Consider the following 18,127-nt stretch of genomic DNA (forward strand, 5'->3'; position numbering starts at 1 on the left):
CGCGGCTGCTGGGCACGGAGGGGGCAGCACGGGGCTGCAGCCGTGACCCGCCCCCACGGGCGCTCTACCCCTCCCCGGGCAGCAGGGAACGAGGAGCCCGGTGAAGGCACCCGGGAGCCTTGGCAGGGAGAGGTCGGGTCCCCTGGGCCAGCGGCTTCTTCTGCCCCAGCCCCTGCCTGCCCAGCCGAGCCCCCGCAGCCCCCGGGGCTGTTGTCGAACGAAAGAAAAACCACCTGGACCGTTTCCAGAGCTCTGCCGGCAGGAGGGGCGCTGCCTTGGGGGGCACCACGTGAAGCCACGGCTGCCTCGATAGCAGCGGGTTTGTGTTCCGTTCCCCTGCCTGCTCGGCCCTGATCCCGTGGCCTGGCCCGTGGCTCTGGTCAGAAAGTGCCCGCCTGGAACCAGGTTTTCCCCGCAGAGCTGCTCCTTGCACGGGTCACGATTGGCTGGGCTCTGGGCAAAGAGCAGTGCTCAGGTGTCTTGGCTGGGGAAGGCAGCAGGCACCTGGTGCCCATGCCCACCGCACCAGCAGGACCAGCAGCGCCACACTGGAGCTGACAGCTGGGCAAGGTCTGGGAGGGACACTCAGACACCTGGTCCTGCAAGGCACAGGGACCCCAGGGCCACCACCCTGGGCCAGCAGGACAGTGACACCCCAGCACCAGCCTGCAGAGAGCGATGAGCTCCAACGGGAGACAGCCCTTTCTGATGGTCAGTGAGACAGTCCCTGCCACCTCCCTTGGGGGAATGCAGCTTTGATTTGCCCCTCCTCCCCCCCCCCCCCCCGTGCCAAAGCCATGGTTCAATGGGTCTGTCAGCCAACGACCTCCTTAGTCCAATGGTGCAAAGGTCTCTGGTGCAAAGGTCTCTAGCCCAGGAAGGCACCCCCAGGGGCTGAGACACCCACCCTGTGCTCCTTGGCTCCGAGGAGACACCTCAGGCCACCCAGCCCAGGGGCATGCAAGGCTCTAACCCCCCCTCATCCCCCTCAGTGTCTCCCAGCTCAGCCCCACTCCTCCCCCAAATGCCTCAGGATGGAGCAGGAGCCTCCCCCGCTCCCAGACACACCCAAACCAGTGCCATTGTGTGAGTGGCCTGCCAAGCCAGCACCATGCTGGGGGACCCCTGAGCTGGGGAACCCCACTCCTGCAGGAGCCCCAGCCCCATCCTCCTGCTGCCTGTGTCGCCGTGGTTCCCGTGGCGTGTGTTGCTGTGTACACCTGGGCTGCTCTGGCCTTGCCTCAAATAAAGATGGTGATGAAATGCTCACTTGGTCCTGGGGTGCTCCCAAGGTTCCCCAATTCCCGGAAAGGAACGCAGTCTCCACCTTTAGGGACTCCAATGGAATGTTCCCTGTTTGGGGAGCGCAGCAGCAGGGCGTTGGAGTTGCTGCTCAGCAGAAGCTGCAACAGGCTAAATTTGGAGCCTGCCTTTTTGTTTGTTTCTTGTTTGGTTTTTGGGTTTTGTTTGGTTTTGTTTGGTTTTCCTGAGCGGACTCTAAATTTAGCAGGCACAGGTCACCAACCCCCTCCCCCCTGCCCCTCCTCCCAGCCTCCAGTCTCCGGGGGCTTTGGCTCTTCCCAAGGCACCTCTGCAGCCTCTCACCCACCTGCCTCGTGGCCACATTTGGGCCCCATCCCCTCTCCCTCTGCAAGAGCCCCAGGAGTGCTGAGCAGCCCCTGCTGCTGCCAGGCTGGGGCTGCCTCAGCTTGGGCTCAGCTCTGGGATGACCCACTCATCCCCAGCAGCCCACTTTGTTCCCCAGCCCAGGTTTTGCCACCCACCTGCCTCTATGTCATCTGCTAATTTTACCAGTGGTGATTTAATCCCAGTTGCTTGTGTGCAGAGGGGAAGTGAGAGTGCCAGCAACCTGCAGAGCCCCCTGGGACTGTTCCCTGGGAGGCAAGGACACCACATGCCCTCTGCCACATGCTTCAACCCCCGCAGAACACAGGTACTCGATGGGCAGTGTATCCTGGCATGATCCCTGGGGGATGGTGATGGCCCTGGAAGCTCATCAGTGCCCCAATATCAACAGAAAAATTCCCACCTGCAGCCCAGAGACATGCTGGGTGGCTCTCCCAGGACACCAGCAAGCCCATGACCTGAGGCTGAAGATTTCAAACGGGTGAGGACAACCCCATCCCAACAAGCTTCCTAACCCCTGCACATCTTCCCAAGGTCCGAGCAGAAGGCTCCTCTCCTTCCCAAACTGAGCAATCTCCCTTGGCTTTCCCTTCTCCAGCAATAATTTCCCACTCTCATTCTGCAACAACCTGAGTCTCCACACAGTTCATTTAGTCTGTGCCATGGGCTGAGTCCTCCATGAGTGGTCACTGGCAGGTCTCCATGGCAGCTCTCACCCCCTTTAGTTACAGTTGGGGAAACTGAGGCATTTGGCAGAGCACTGCCAGGGCAGAGGGCCTGACAAGCCCTCAGCAGTGTGGCTTTGTCCTAAACTCATCCCCAAGCCTCTGAGCCATTTGCAGGCCTTCAAGTGCTTCTGTCCATGAACTCACTCTGGGGGATCCGTGGCCAGGGTAGCCCTGGAAATTGTTTTTCCCTATGGCCTCCTCCAAAGTGCCCTTCTCAAAGGAAAAACCCACCTCCGGGGTGCCTGCTGGGGACAGGCCGCCAGAACTAGGTGTAGGACAGCCCCGAGAGAGAGAGTGACCCGTGTAACAACTCCCTGCTGGTTGGAAACCACCTCCGAAGAAAGCAAAGGGGCCCCACGGCCCGCGCAGAGGGGACCCACGGCCTGCGAGGCTGGTTCCACCTGCTGGGCTCGCTGGGTGCTGGGGCACGGCGTGGCCGCCTTTCCCCGTCCCGGATCCGGACCCCTGAGCTGCCCCACCAACCCCCCTCAAGGCCTCCTGCTCGTCCTCCCAGCCCCCCTTCTATAAATGGCCGCGGCCCCTTTAAATCCCGCGCTGCCCCCGCCCCACCCGCAGCATCCTTCGCCTTCTATTTTTTTATGAATGAAAAACGTCCTCGGCAGGGCCATGCAAATTACGCCGCTCCCATTGGCTGCCGCCGGCCCCGCCCACCTCAGCCGGCCTCAATGGTGCTCGGCGGAGGGGCGGGCGGGCGGAGGCGGAGCGGCACCTCAGCCAATCAGACGGCTCGGCCGGCCGAGCGGCGGCTCCTCATTGGTCAGCGCGGAGGGTAAACAAGCGCTGGGGGCGGGGCTGGGGGGGGTGTTGGCGCGGGGCTGCGCAGAGCGCGGAGCGGTGCGGGGAGCGGCGCGGGGAGCGGAGCCTGCACCGGGACCGGCCCCGGCACCCACCGCCGGCCCCGGCCCGCCTCCTCCCGTCTGCACCGGAGCCTGAAGCCCGAGCCCGCCGCGCCCCGGCCGGGTACGAGGGGCCTGGTTGTGTGGCGCGGGGCAGCCCGGGGGTGGGGGCGGTGTTTATGAATGGCGCGGGCCGCGCGGTGTGAATGGCGGGGGGGGGAGGAGGGGGGGGTGGGTGGAAGGAGGGAGGGGCGCGCGAGCGAGCGAGAGCGCGCGCGGGCGGGGGAGGGAGGGAGGGATGGAGGAGGGGTGGGGGGGGGTGGAGTTTATGAATGGGGAGCGCGGGGCGGCGTGGGAACGGGCCTGGCTGCGGCACCGAGCGCCCCGCGGCACCGAGCGCCCCGCAGCACCGGGCCCCGGCGGGGGGACGCGGCCGCCGGACCCCGGGAAGAGAAGCGAAGCAAAGAGTGCGCAGTGCTGGCCCGGCCCGGCCCGGCCCGGCTCAGCCTCCCTTCTGCCACCACGACGCGTGATGTCACGGCCGTTTCTATAGAAATCGGGTGACATCACGAGCCAGGGAACTCCGATCGGCCACGGCAGGAGCGGGCTGGGACCCCGCACCGAGCTGGCCCCGGGCTCGGCACAAGCCGGGGCCTGACCCTGAGCCCTCCTTCCCTCCAGCCACGCACCTGCCGCAGCCCAACCGGGACCCCGCTTCCCGGGCCGGCGTCGATGCTGAGCGGGCTGGGGGCACTGCCTGCCTCCCCCGCGCCATGGATGGCTTCTACGACCAGCAGGTTCCCTTCATGGGCCCCGGGGTAAGTTTGCCCCCTTCCCAGCTCCCCGTTGGGCACCCCCCGTCCTTGGGCACCCCCCGTCCTTGGGGGGCTGCCACCCTCCCCAACCTTGCCTTGATCCTTGCAGAAGTCCTGTGCAGAGGAGGGCCGAGGCCGGCCGGGGGCTGATAGAAAAAGGAAATTTTTGGAGACTGATCTGGCCCACGACTCAGAAGGTAGGCAGGGCTGGCCCTGGGGCAGCTGTGACCTCCCAGCAGCCCCCCCCAGCCCCCCTCTGCTCGTGTGCGTTGGTTTAGAAATAATCCTGTGAATAATGGCAGTTTTATTTGTTCTTCTGTGGAGTGCATAAGTCTTTCACTCTGTTCCAGAGCTCTTCCAGGATCTTAGCCAGCTCCAAGAGGCCTGGCTAGCTGAAGGCAAGTCTTCACCTCTTATTTTTGCCGTGTAAAATTTCTCTGTGAGCTGTTTTTTGAGAACCAAAACCACTTTTTTCTCGTTGTTTTCTTTTTTTTTTTTTTTTTTAGCTCAGGTCCCCGACGATGAACAATTTGTCCCAGATTTCCAGTCTGACAACTGTAAGTGATCGTTCTGGTTTTTGTTCTCTGGGGAGAGGGAAACGTTTGGGTGCCCGTGCAAAACCTCGCGCTGGGTTTGGAGCCTCTTCCTTGGGAAAGTGGTTGTGGCTGGGGCTGAGACTGTGGAACCGTGAAGTTCTGGGGAGAAAACACGTGTGTTTTGGGTTCATCGAGTTGAAACTTGCAACGTCTTGTCCTTTGCAAAGGGGGAAAATTGTAGCCAGGCGCGTGGAGAGATCTCTGACTGATCTCTGGGCTCCTCTGAGACTCGCTGCTTGTTGGTAGTAATGTTGATTTGCTTATAAACACTCCTTTTCAAGTGGATGCAAGAGCCTGTGCTGGGCTCCTTGGTTAGCCACAATCTCTGCAGTTTCTGGAGCTTTTTACAGTCCCAGCCCAGCACTGTTGGCAAGAGCAGACCTGAGCCGTGAAACTTGAGCCGCTCTAAGCAGCATTAATCACTGGCAAGCAAGCGTGTTTAAAAGGAGGCCAGTGAAAATGCAGTCCCTCTTGAATTGCATAAGAGCAAGAGTTGGTTTGGAGCTGTGTTTCACTGCTGGAACGGGTCAGCAGGGAGGGCAGGGGCTGGTTCATGGCATGTGGTGCTTGCAGGGCTCTGGCTCTGCTGGTGTTGGAGCCGTGGCTGGAGAGGAAGGGGGGTCAGGGCAGGGGGGGGCAGGATGTTTTGAGTCGTTACCTGGCAAAGAGAAGGAGTAGCTTGGTGTTGGTGGCTGGGTTTTGCTGCTGAGCCAGACAACTACAGAACTTAAAGGAAATCAAATTTAGCCTGCAGTCGAACAGATTTTTTCATTCCAGCTTTGTCACAGCATGCAGCGGGGTATCTTCTCCGACAGTAAACGCATGTTAATTATTGCTCTTTGATTACTTCTGAGTGGGAAGTTTGCCATTAAACTGTTCCAGACAGCCCAAGTTTTAGATGCACTGCCCACCCCCCCCTCCCCTCCTCTCCCCTGAGATAAAAGGCAAGCCCAGAGTCAGGAACTCAACTGGCTGTTGACATCCTAGCACAGCCCAGCAGCTCTTGCTCGGAGCGGTACAAACTGCAGCGTGCGTGGGAGGGTGGCTCCTAGTGCTGAAGCTGTTTCCAGTGCCTTTTGGCAGTCTCTTGTTTCCTTGTAACCTGAAGAGCTTAGAGAGAAGAGACAAACTTTTCATGGGGGGGGGGGAGAAGAGAGAGAGAAGGGCTTTCGGCTGAGACTCTTCAATGTTATCCTGACCTGCTTGGCCTCTGCAGTGCAGGCGTTGAACGTTGAAACGACTTTGTCACTTGAAAGGAAATCTCCCTGCGTGACTCCCCCACTGTATTAACCTTCCTTAACTCCTGGGGAGAGAAGGCAGAGGTTTCCCTCACTGTCAGGCAGAGGGCTGTGTTAGCTAGAGGGGAGCTCAGATTGGGGTGGAGGGGACTGGGAAGCCTGGTGCTTTGGTACCAGCACTGGAGGGTTCAAAGAGGAGAGAGTCTCCAGTTTACAGCTTCCTGGCCTCATCTCTCATTTCACTCCAGTTTTGAGCCAGAATGTGGGGTGTAGGGAGAAAGAGAGGAAAGAATCTGGTGCAGCTTGCCCCCTGCACCCTGGTTTTGATAGTGGGGATGTTCTCCTTTCCCAGGCTGGGGGTCACGTTGGGGTTCAGTGCCTATTTAGCTCCCAAGGGAAGATAAATCCTTCCCTAGTCTATACATGTCTGCTGGCATGTGTTGGACTCGGTTCTTGCAGTGATGTAGTTCCATGCCTTTTCTCTGAGGAAGCTGCTGCTCTCTTATCCAGAGCAAACCAGCTCCTGCTCTGTAGCCCTGGCATTCCAGGCTCAGTTTCATCCCCATTGCCATGGGGAACAATGCCATATGTGCCGTGTTGAGTCTCGGGGATGATGCTCCAAGCTACAGCGTGGTTCTCACCTTGCTAAAAAAAAAAAAACCCTCTTTGCTTAGCAGCTGCCTGCAGCTCAGCTGCTGCCTGCTCACTGCTCCTGACTCTGGAGCTGAGGTCCCTGGCAGACGTGGGCTTGAAGTTGGGCTTTGGCAGCAAAGTGCCAGAAGGTGCCGGGGGGGCGGCCGGTCGCTGCACTGGGGAGGAAATCCCACGGTGGGGATGGGGAAAGCAGGGCTCCTCTGAATAAGGCACGCCTTGTTCTCAGCCTCCTGGACCGAGCAGCAAGAGCAATTTGGTGATTTTTAAGCTAACTGGAGAAGTGGCAGATCTTCCAGGGAAGGCAAGGAGGCCGTGGGTGGCTCCTGCAGAGCGTGTCGTGCTGGCCCTCGCTGGGCTGAGGTTTGGGTTTGCTGGTGGAACAGTCCTGTTGGTTTATGGATATGCTTTATGGATAATATTGTATCTCTGTTGCTTGTTGGTTTTGTTTTTTTTTAAATAACTGGCGAGTGATGGTGGTGTGCTGGGCAAATCAAGCACCTCAAGGGGCTTTGCCTTTTGTAGGGGTTTATTCCCAGGAAACTTGTGGCCCCCTGTACAGGCAGCACGTGGCTGAAGCCACTGGCAGGGTGCAGAGTGGGTGTCTTACACACCAGCATGAAAGCAGAAGGTTTTCTTTCCGAGGAAGGATTGTTTAAACAAAGGAAAGCAGGAGCCTGGCTTCTATTTCTGGCTCCTCTCCTGGTGTGACCTTGGGTGCGTCCTGTAGCGCCGAGGATGGAGGGGCAGGCAGAGAGTGTGGCTCCCAGGTGCCGGCTGGAGCGGGTGCCAAAGTGCCCAGCTGGTGTCCAGGCTGGGGACAGTGGTTTGGTCACCTTCCCCCTGGCTCAGGGTGCTGCTGGCAAAGCCAATCTCCACCAGGCTTGGCCTCTTAGAAGTTCTGTCACGCTGGTGCTTGAGAACAACCTGCCTGGTCCCCCACTAGGGGATTCAGTGGTGATTCAAGGCCCCAAACAGCTTTGGGGGGTGATGTTTCCCATGGGAGACCTCTTGGCTGAAGCCAGCTTGGCTGGCAGTGTGGCACTGGGGGGAAGTACTGCTGAGCCCCCCATCTTTTCCCCCGTGGTTGTGCTGCTTTCCCAGCTGGGCACAGCAGCAGCATCCGTGGCAGGTCCCTGTGCTGCCCTCCCTGGTCTCTCTCCATCCCCAGGGGCTACAGCAGCCCAGTGAGGGGCCATCAAGCACCCACGAGTGCTCTTGCCATGGCTCAGTCCCAGCGTGGGTGTGCCCATGGCATATTCCCTTGCCCTTTCTATAGTTAAGTTGTTCCCTCTGCCTATTTTTGTATTTTTTTAGCTTTTAATTACAGTGCAAAGCACAGGACCGGAAAGGTTACAAACGCTTGCGCACCCAAACGTGCCTTTGAAGTTTTAGGCAATGGGGCAAAGCATCCCTTTTCCCTGGGAGCCCTCCTGCCACTTTACCTGGCACCCAAAAAAGCAGCTCCATCCCCCAGCAACCAGGTGCTCCAGCCTCCCTGCCCTGCCTGGGAATGAATTTGGCAGCCAGACCATGTCCTGCCGAGCAGCGCCGGCCCGGCCCCACGCTGTTTGTGTAAGGAATCCAAACGTTGCACAAAGTCCAGGCTTGGCCAGCTGGTCTCTGTTAGGATCTTAAAGCTCGTTTCCCTTTTCTTGAATGGCAGCTCTAAGCTCTGGGGAAATTTTTCTTCTGGTTGTTGTGTTTTTTTTTTTTTTATTTCCCCTTCTTTCCCTCCCCAGGCCGCATGAATGGAGCGCTCCAAAACTGTTTGTGAATGGAGGGTGGTGCCTGCTCGGAGACTTGTTGGTTGGGTTGTTGGGTTGGTTTTGGTTGTGTTTTTTTTTTTTTTTTCCTCCCTTTTCTTCAATGAATAACCAGACCCCATTGTACGCCTGGCAGAAAAACAACCCCGCTCCAACAACACGGAGCCTGTTAGGGAGGAACATGCCTGCAAGAGGCAGCTGGAACCCTTCCAAAGCCAGTTCCCCTTTGCTTTTCCCCGTGGCTCAGAGGGTGCCCGGGCTTTGCCGCCGCTGTGCTGGCCCCCCCGGGAAGGCTGGAAATGCTGAGAGTGGCAAAACCTCCCTTTGGGGGGGGAAGGAAAGGAGGAGGAGGGGGATAAATCTGGCTTGGGGGGGGGGGGCTGTGCTGGCTCAGCGCTGGGCTTCGTGTTTCAAATCCTCCTGGGGGGGGGTTAGGGGGACGGGTTATGCCCTTGGTACCAGCTGTGCTGGGCCGTCGTGGGGGAAGCAGAGCGGGGGGGAGTCAGCAGCTCTTTAAAGGTTTTGACAAATTAGGGGAGCAGCTAATTACCTGGCAAGCTGTGAACAGTTGTCTCGGAGCTATTTGCTCCTCTCTGGTGTAGCTGGGCTGTGTTTAGACTTTGCATGAAGCTAATACTCCACTTCCGATTAGTCTTGGCTCTCCCCTGCAGGCACTATTTAGGTAAAGATCTCCGAGGTGCTTTCCCTTTCCTAGAGCGCCCGCTTTTAGAAATTAATTAGGTTAAGCGTTTATTACTCGGTTTAAAATGTATTTATAGTGAGTGGGCTTGGGGGACATGGGAGGATTTGGGTTTAGTGGGACGTTTGCCACTTGAACTCGTATCACTGGGGGGGACCCCAGGACTGGGTCACCTTGGAGGGCCTTGGCTGAGGGAAGGTGGGTCCTATTGAGCCACTTATCGACTCTCTGGCTGGCTAGCTGGGAACTAGGGTGAGCAGGTTGCTGTGTCCTGCTTACAGGCTTTTGGAGCTCCAGGCTGTCAAGCCCCCTTGTTTCTTGCCCCACAGCTCAGGAAGGCAACTGCTGCCTGCAGTGCCCAGGCTCATCTCCCCTTGCTGAGGGCCTTTTGGCCCAGCCTAGGCACCCTGGCTGTTTTTGAGCTGCCTGTTCCTCTCTCACAGCCCTTGCTCTGACCCCCTCAAGGTCTGTGCTGTTCCCTGCCGATCCCTCTTGGATCCCAGTAGGGAGTGATTCCCCCTTCATAAGCAATGTCATGGGCTGGAGGGAGTGTCCAAGCTATGGGAGCCCTGCAGAAGTCAGGCCTGCCACCCTGGCTCGGTCCACCAGCACATCAGGTTCTGCTGGGGCATCATCCCAGCATGGTTTTGTTGCCTCGGGTTATTCAGCACCTAGTTCCTGAGCAAAGAGCACCCGGGGGGATGCTCCACGGGTGACATCCCCTGTCAGGTGAGCCTGTATCTCCTCTCTCATTGCAGTGGTCCTGCATGCCCCACCTCCAGCAAAAATCAAGCGGGAGCTGCACAGCCCTTCCTCGGAGCTGTCATCCTGCAGCCACGAGCAGGCTCTCTGTGCCAGCTACGGGGACAAGTGCCTCTACAACTGCTGGTAGGTAGTGGGGACACAGGTGGAGCCCTGGGGTGGCAGCACGGGGACTCATCTGGCTCCTCAGCCTGGTGTCTACCCACTGTGGCTATCACCCCTCTCCCCTCCACAGTGCCTATGACAGGAAGCCCCCCGCTGGGTTCAAGCCATTAACACCACCTGCCACGCCGGTGTCCCCTGCCCAGCAGGGCTCAGCTCTGCCGCTGCCACCTCCAGCAGCCACCCATGGGGCAGCCCCAGCCCCACACCCACTGCAGGAGCAGAGGCTGCAGGAGCAGAGGCTGCAGGAGCAGAGGCTGCAGGAGCAGAGGCAGCAGACCTTCGCCGTGCCGCGGCCACCTCACCCGCCCGTGCACATGCCAAAGATGATGTCTGAAAACCAGTACCCTGCAGAGCACAGGTGAGGCTCCCCTGCCTGAGCGAGTGCTGGCATCTTGCGGGGCTTCCTTGTAGACTTTTGCCACCTTGGGATGGGTTGGTGGCCTCGAGCTGTGGGGAGGGAGGTGGGAGTGTCCATCTGCCCATCCCCTTGCTGCAGCTGTGGAGCACGGCTTGGACCTTGCTTCCTCAGCGCCCGTGGGAACCAGTGTGGCAAAAACCTGCTACTTCCCACTGGGGTCTCGTGGCTCCTTCTCCCCATGAGGCAGCTGCTTTCTTGCAAGGACCAGTCCCAGAGACAGCAGGCAGATCCCTCACCTCCCCCCCCCCAGAAAGGTGAGGGTGGCAGAAGCTGCCACCTGGCATCTGTCCCCGCAGTGCCGGGCAGTGGTGCTGAGTCAGGGCTCCCGATGGCCTCTCCCACCTCCTGCAGCTTTCCAAGCTGAGCCCTGCCAGTCTGGGGAGCTGCAGCATCCCTGTCCTGCCCCCCAGCACCCCTGGGTGGAGGGTCAGTCCTTAGCTTCCCTGTGCATTGCGTGGCATCCCTTGGGGTTTGTGGGGCTGTGGAGGGAGAAGCCCTGCTACCCACTTCCTCTCCAAGCTGTGGTTTTGCTCCCAGAGGCTCTGCCCGTCCCCTCCCTTGCCTCTGGTGACACGGCCCAGGCCACAGGTGACCTCTGGCTTTGCTTGGAGCTTCCTGGATGCCCTTTGCTGGGATGATGGCTGCTGTCCCAGCGGTGGTGGGATGTCCCCTTTGGGCACGGGGCTGGAGGTGGCAGCCTAGGAGAGGCCAGGCAGTGAGGCCACTTGGGACGCACTCGGCGGCGGCCGCCGAGCATCCCTCCCTGGCGAAGCAGAGTCCGGGCAACCTTCAAACTATGCAGGGGGCTGGCCACGACCCCTCGGGAAGTGCCGTGACAGCGCAGGGCTTGGGTTTCACTCAGGAAGGGCAGAGGGACACAGCTCGGAAATGGAGTAATCCCAGCCCGGCAGCTGGGAGGGCTCCGGTTACAAAGCCAAATGGCGCAGGGCCGGCCCAGAGGAGCCGCAGAGATCGCCTTTCAAGGTGCCGGAGGGCGAGGGGATGTGGCAGCACCCCCTCGAGATGCTCCCTTATCCACACATCCACACTCCCCCCCCCCCCCGCCCCGGCAGAGACGGGGGCTCAAGCCAGCGGGGGCAGCACCCGGGAGCTGAAAATAGTGTTCCCCGCTGCCGGGGACCCGCTCTAATCCCAGCCGTGCAGGATTAGCGACCGGCTGGGGCTGCCCGCTGGATTTGGCTTTGCATAAGCACCCCAACATCCCCCCCGCCCAGGCCCTGCTGCTCTGCCCTCCCACCCTGGGGCTGGATTTTGCTGGTTTACAGAGATTTTTTTTTTTTTTTTTTTAAACTGGTGTGAAGTAGGTTTTTTTGGTCTCCCGTTTTCTGCCCTTTTTACGCAGGCGTCCCCGCTGCAGCCTGGGGTCATCCCAGGTGCTCCGCAGGGATGGCCCACAGGCTGTCCTGGTGTTCCCCCGGCTTGGAGGGGGGACAGGACCCCCCCACACCCCCCCTCCCCAGCATTGCATCCTCACAGGATGAATCCTCACGGTGGCTGTGTTCCTAAGGAACTGTCCCAGCCTGCTGTGGGTGGGATGTGACACCACCCATGACACCACCCCGGGAGCTGAGGGCATTATGGGGTCCCATATGGAGTGGGAACTACTGGTGACATACTAGCAGGGCTGACCCCCCCACCACCACCACCACCTTGTCCCTCTCCCCTCCAGGTTTCAGAGGCAGCTGTCAGAGCCCTGCCACCCCTTCCCGCCGCAGCCCGGGGTGCCAGGGGACAGTCGCCCCGTCTACCACCGGCAGCTGTCGGAGCCCCTGGGCCCCGCAGCCCCCCGGCCCCCTCAGGGATTCAAGCAGGAGTACCACGACCCTCTCTACGAGCACGGAGACCCTGGCCTGCCTGGTCCACCTGGCCATGGCTTCCAGCCCCCCATGGGCATCAAGCAGGAGCCCCGGGACTACTGCATCGACTCGGGTGGGTGCAAGTTGGGGGGACATCTGGGTGCTGGGCGGGGGGGTCTGTGGGTTTACCCCTGCAGTGCCCAGGGGAGCGGGGCCATCTCTGCCCTCTGTGGCTCATGGGCAGCTGCACAGAATCACTAAGGCTGGAAAAGACCTTTAAGATCATCAAGTCCAGCCTATGACCAACACCACCACATCAGCCAGACCATGGCACCAAGTGCCACCTCCAGCCTTTCCTTGGACACCTCCAGGGATGGTGCCTCCACCACTTCCCTGGGCAGGCCATCCCAATGTCTGATCACCCTCTTACTGAGGAAGTGCTTCCTGATATCCAACCTAAACCTCCCCTGGAGCAGCTTGAGGCCAGGCCCTCTTGTCTTGCTGCTCATTGCCTGGAAAAAGAGCCCAGCCCCACCTGACTCCAACCTCCCTTCAGGTAGTTGAAGAGAGTGAGAAGGTCCCCCCTGAGGCTCCCCTTCTCCAGGCTAAACAATCCCAGCTCCCTCAGCCTCTCCCTATAAGACTTTCCCTCTAGTCCTTTCACCAGCCTGGTTGCTCTCTCTGGATCAGGGTTGAGCCTCAGGCTGTGGGTGCCTGGAGCTGCCTGGCACTGGCTGCTGCTTCTCCTGCAGTGGCAGATGATATCTTCCTTTTCTGTATTTTTCCCCACCCCAGCTTTTTTTTCCTCCCTCTTTTCCAAAGCAGTGGGGCTAGAGAGGCATTCACCTGATGCTGTGCAACATGGTCAGTGCCATAGCCGTGGGCTGAGGTGCTTCACAGCACCCAGCAGGTCCCCCCCTCTGCCCTGGCCTGGGGCCAGCTGTGATTTCTGGCTGCTCGACCCCACCAGCATCACGGAAAAATCCTCTAATCGCCTTAGGACCTAAAAATACCCCGACCTCGGGGTGGAGGGTGGCACTGCCGAGCAGATGGCAATGCCTCCCTTCCCATGATGCCTGAATAACGGAGTGAAAACCCAAGCTGACCTAGACCTTACTCCCACCGCTCATTCCAGTGACATCCCCCCCCACCCCCCTCCAAATCCTACTCTTTTATGCCCAAAGTTGGGTGGGGGTGCAGCAGTCCAGGGTGTGCTGGTGGGGGCAGATATCTCGGGGTGGGGGGGGGTGGGGCGAAAGATGCTGCTAAGTGCTTGGTGGGACCCACAGGACACGTGTCCTTCACTCTGCCTTTGTCTCCCTCACAGAAGTGCCTAACTGCCAGTCCTCATACCTGCGGGGGAACGTCTTCCCCAGCAGCCATGATGGTGAGTGAGCCACCCCTTTCCTCCCACGGGCATCCCCAGTATGTCCTGGGCCCACCCTGGGGCAGACAGACACCCCTTACCTCTTGCAGAGCTGCTGGGCACCTTGAAAAAGTGCCTGCAGGAGCCTGCCTATGAGCAGCACCAGCACTGTGGGGTTGTTTTTTTTCTGGGGGGGTCCAGCCAGGGTGGTGGATGGGCCCTGTGCTCACTGGGCGGGTCTCTATCCCCTAGGATTTTCATATGAAAAGGACACACGATTGTATTTTGATGACACCTGCGTGGTACCAGAGCGGCTGGAGGGTAAGGACCTGGCCTCAAAGGAGGGCTGAGGGGTGACCAGGGCTCATGGCGGGGAAATTTGGGGCCAAACCCCATGGTGGCTGGGATTTTACAGCCCAGCTGTGCCACTGCGGTCCCTGGTGGCTGCTTGGCATCACCACTGTGCCCTGTCCCCATGCTTCTCACCTGCCCCACATCTCCCCCAGCACCTGTCCCGTCTCTGCCCTGGTGGCCTGATCCTTCACAGGGGGTCCTGGCACAGGAGCCATCCTGATGTCACTCTGCACGTCCCCTAGCTGGATAGTGCTACCAGGGAGGGGTGGGGGTGCTGAAGCAGCCATCTCTTGGGCAGGTAAAGTGAAGCAGGAGCCCACCCTGTACCGCGAGGGCCCTCCCTATCAGCGCCGCGGGTCCCTGCAGCTCTGGCAGTTCCTGGTCACCCTCCTGGACGACCCTGCCAATGCCCACTTCATCGCCTGGACCGGCCGGGGCATGGAGTTCAAACTGATTGAGCCCGAGGAGGTACGGGGTGGGGAACTGGCCCAGTGCCTGGTGTGCTGGTGTTGGGGGCTGCAGCCCGGGAGCGACCGTGGGGTGAGCCTGGGGGAGGCTGGAGCCTTGGATCCTACCCATGCTGTGGAGCAGTTCATGCACAAGTGAGACGTGTCTACACTCCAAGCAGCTTTTGAGGGTGAGGGGGGAAAAGCCAGCCCCGTGTCTGTGCTAAGCAGTCCTAGAAATTTGCCTTCCATCTCTTCTGCTGCCTGCCCACCATGGCACATGCTCTGCTCCTGGAGCCACTGGCCATCACCTGCTGTGGTGGCATCACCTCTGTGCCCTGCTGAGACCTGCCACTGGTCTGTGGCTCCTTCCCTTCCAACTGCTGTGATCCATGGCTCCTTCCCTCCCAACTGCTCCAATCCATGGCCCCCTCCCTCCCAACTGGTCCAATCCATGGCCCCCTCCCTCCCAACTGGTCCGATCCATGGCCCCCTCCCTCCCAACTGATCCAGTCCATGGCCCCCTCCCTCCCAACTGCTCTGATCCTTCCCTGGGCTCCCAGCAGCAGCTCAGGGTGCTGGGCCAAAGCTGTGCAGCTCTTCAGGAGGGGGACACAGAGGAAGAAGGTGTTTGGGGAGTAATTGAAAGCAGCTGCAGCACCAAACTCTGAATTGTGGGTAATTACCCATAATAACTCATACACTGTGCATGGAAATTGTGGGTTTTTTGAAGCAGCTTTTTTGGCAGGCTCCCTTAATCAAATGTCTTTTGATTCAGCCCCTGCTTTGGCAGCGGTGCTGTTGTGGCAGCCGGTGCTTGGAGCTGGAGCGTTTATTGCAGCAGGCAGGGAGCTGCTCTGGGGGGACAGCAGGGCTGCTTTCACCCCGGCTGGTCCAGCCCCCAGAAATGAGCCCCGACCCCCCCCCACGTTGTGGCTGTGGTTGTGGCCAAGCTCTGGCTGGAACCTTCAGCTTTCTCCCCCCAGGTAGCGCGGCGCTGGGGCATCCAGAAGAACCGGCCAGCCATGAACTATGACAAGCTCAGCCGCTCCCTGCGCTACTACTACGAGAAGGGCATCATGCAGAAGGTGAGTGACCCCACTGCCCTGGGGAGAGGGGGGTGGGACTGTCACCCCAGCATCCTGGTGGTCATAGAATCAGAGAATCACAGACTGGTTGGGGTGTTAAAGGACCTTAAAGTTCATCTAGATCCAACCCCCTGCATGGGCTGGGACACCTCAGGTTGCTCCAAGCCCCATCCAACCTACCCTTGAACGCTTCCAGGGATGGGGCTTCCAGAGCTTCCCTGGGCAGCCTGGGCCAGGGTCTCACCACCCTCTAAGAGTAAAGAATTCCCTCCTGCTCCCCCTGTGGGGTGCTGGTGCAGGGCCCCCCTCTCACTCCTGCTCCTGCTCAGGTGGCCGGCGAGCGGTACGTCTACAAGTTCGTCTGCGATCCCGACGCCCTCTTCTCCATGGCCTACCCTGACAACCAGCGGCCCTTCCTGAAGACAGAGCCCGACTGCCCGGTGCCCGAGGAGGAGACAGTGCCCCTGACACACTTCGAGGACAGCCCTGCCTACCTCCTGGAGATGGATCCCTGTGGCAGCCTTCCCTACGCCGAGGGCTTCGCCTACTGACCCGGCCGGCCCGCAGAGCCACCAGCACTCGCGCAGCCGCTTGGGGCACAGACGGTTTTGTAAAGCATATCTTCTTGGGTGAGGAGACAAAAAAAAAAAAAAACACACCACAAACGACAACAAAAAAACCACACACACAAATTGGAGTAATTCTAAAACACTCGGTGTGTGTCACCATGGAATTCCCACCCTTACTGTCCAAGGGCTAGTGCACAGGACTGCCCGTGGCCGGCGCCTCCTGCCAGGCTTTGGTGGGATGGGTTTTGGGGTCTTTTTTTGGGCCAATGGGAGCTCAAAGACACAGTGTCTGCCCCTTTTTTCCCCCCCCCTGCCCCCCCCCCAGGCCCCCCGTTCCTCGCCAGCAAGCCTAGGGGTGGGGCTGACACCTCCAGGACTGGGCTGAGCTGGCGTGGCCACCTGGCAAATTGTCACGACAATCTGCTTTGCATCCAGCACGACCCACGTAGCTGCCTTGTCTGGTGGAAAGGGCTTTGATTTGCACAGAGGAGGGATGTGGGGGGGGCAGGAGGGGGGGGCTGCCTGGGCCAGCACCCCCTCTGGAGGCTGACGTGTGCTGCATCCTACCCCCCAACCCTCCAGGAGCCTTCTGCCTTCTTCCCAAACTTACCCCTTCCTTGCCCCAGCCTTGTGATAGAACCTGATACAACAGTTTCCCAGCCTCCCTTCCCACCATCCCCAGGTCCTTTCTGTGCCCCTCACTCCTCCTCCCCAGCTCTGGCTGTGGACCTTGGGTTGCATTTTGGGGGGAGGAGACCCTGACACTATCTCCCTCCCTCCCTTTTTTTTTTTTGTTGGTTTTAGGGAAGAAAAAAAAAAAAAAGGAGAAAAAAAAAAAGCTTTCTAAACTAATTTTTGTAGATTTTTTTGTATTTTAAGGCAAAGCTATTTTTTGCAGCCCGGCTGCTGTTGCTGGGGACCCCCCACACACACACACCCCCTTCCCTTGGCTTTCCCAGGGACCTGCTTGCAGGGGGAGCCCCTGGTGCCCGTGGCTTGCCAGGACACCTGCTGAAGTATCTGGTCCACTCCATTTCACCACTCAGATCCTCTTCCCTGGGGGAGCCAGGGCAGAACCACAGGGCTGGCTCAGCTGCTTTCCCTCCCCTCCCCTGCTCAGCATGGCCTCAGAGCTGGGCTGTAAAGCCACCGTGGGCAGGGACAGGGGGGTCCCCTTGCCCCCCTTCCCTCCAGCTCCCCCCTCCCTGCTGCACCTCCTGACACTCCTTCACCACTCATATATTCACACCTGCCTACCCACCCCCACCAGCTACATGTTTTTGTTGTAAATGCTGTATAGGAATTTTTTTTTTCTCTTCGTTAGCTTTGGTTGGATTTTTTTTTTTTTTTTGACTGATTCATTTATTTTTTTGGGGAAGTATGAAGATTAACTCTGGGTAGACTGGGTTGCTCTCCTTGCAAGGGCCTGCCCTGGGCCAGGGGAGGGGTGTTTGGTTGCAGAAACCCCCCCAAGCTTAGGGACAAGGTTTTTCAGGGGGTCTGCAGTGCAGAAGGGGTTAATCTGAGAACTGATTTGAAATCTTTACTGGAGCAGGGCTGTGTATCTCCTGCAAAGCTGCATTACATTCTGTACTGTGTACAATAAAGGATCTTGCTTTCTGTTCATCCCTGCCCTCCTGGCTGCCTCCTTTGCCTGTGCTGGGAAGAAGCTTCTGGATGTGCTTTTGGGAGGACAGAAATGTTCCAGGACTGAGCCCGTTCCTTGCAGTGTGAGGGGCTCTGTGTCCTTTGTAGGAGCTGGGACCAGGTGGGTGGCCAGGGCTGCCTCCTCCCAGGGCAGCTCCCACAGCTTTCAGAAAGCCCACGTCCAATGAGACAATCCTCTTCTCCCCAGCAAGGTGCAATTTAATATTGCTTCTTCCCCAAGGTTTCTCAGCAAATGTGTCCAGCTGCCTCCCTGTCCCTCTCCCTTGGAAACTTAAGCCCCCATCAACAAGCTGCTGGGGGAACACAGCACTTGCAGTCAGAGAGGAAAGCCTCTCCAGGAGCTCCTGGCACTGATTCCCTCAGCACTTCCTGGCCCTATTTCTAGGCTGGGGAAAAAAAAAAACAAACCCAGCAGAGAAGCAGGGTCTGCAAAAGGCTGAAGAAGATGGGTGGAGGGCAAGGGCTGCTCCACGGGG

The 18,127-nt window shown here is 59.2% G+C and overlaps 1 protein-coding gene across 1 annotated transcript; it reads left to right on the forward strand.

The window, feature by feature from the left end:
- Positions 1 to 3,219: 3,219 nt before the first annotated feature.
- On the forward strand, positions 3,220 to 17,609 carry ETV5 (ETS variant transcription factor 5). The gene is made up of 13 exons (XM_051626721.1): positions 3,220 to 3,356; positions 3,914 to 4,050; positions 4,157 to 4,244; positions 4,398 to 4,445; positions 4,554 to 4,604; positions 9,757 to 9,886; positions 9,996 to 10,283; positions 12,034 to 12,293; positions 13,488 to 13,547; positions 13,779 to 13,847; positions 14,179 to 14,348; positions 15,313 to 15,414; positions 15,744 to 17,609. Exons 2-13 carry the CDS (start codon positions 4,006 to 4,008, stop codon positions 15,963 to 15,965), a joined length of 1,533 nt encoding a protein of 510 aa, XP_051482681.1. The 5' UTR covers positions 3,220 to 3,356; positions 3,914 to 4,005; the 3' UTR covers positions 15,966 to 17,609.
- Positions 17,610 to 18,127: the final 518 nt, after the last annotated feature.

This window comes from Apus apus, chromosome 8 (assembly GCF_020740795.1).
Source record: "Apus apus isolate bApuApu2 chromosome 8, bApuApu2.pri.cur, whole genome shotgun sequence".
In the NCBI taxonomy this organism is placed as follows: domain Eukaryota; kingdom Metazoa; phylum Chordata; class Aves; order Apodiformes; family Apodidae; genus Apus; species Apus apus.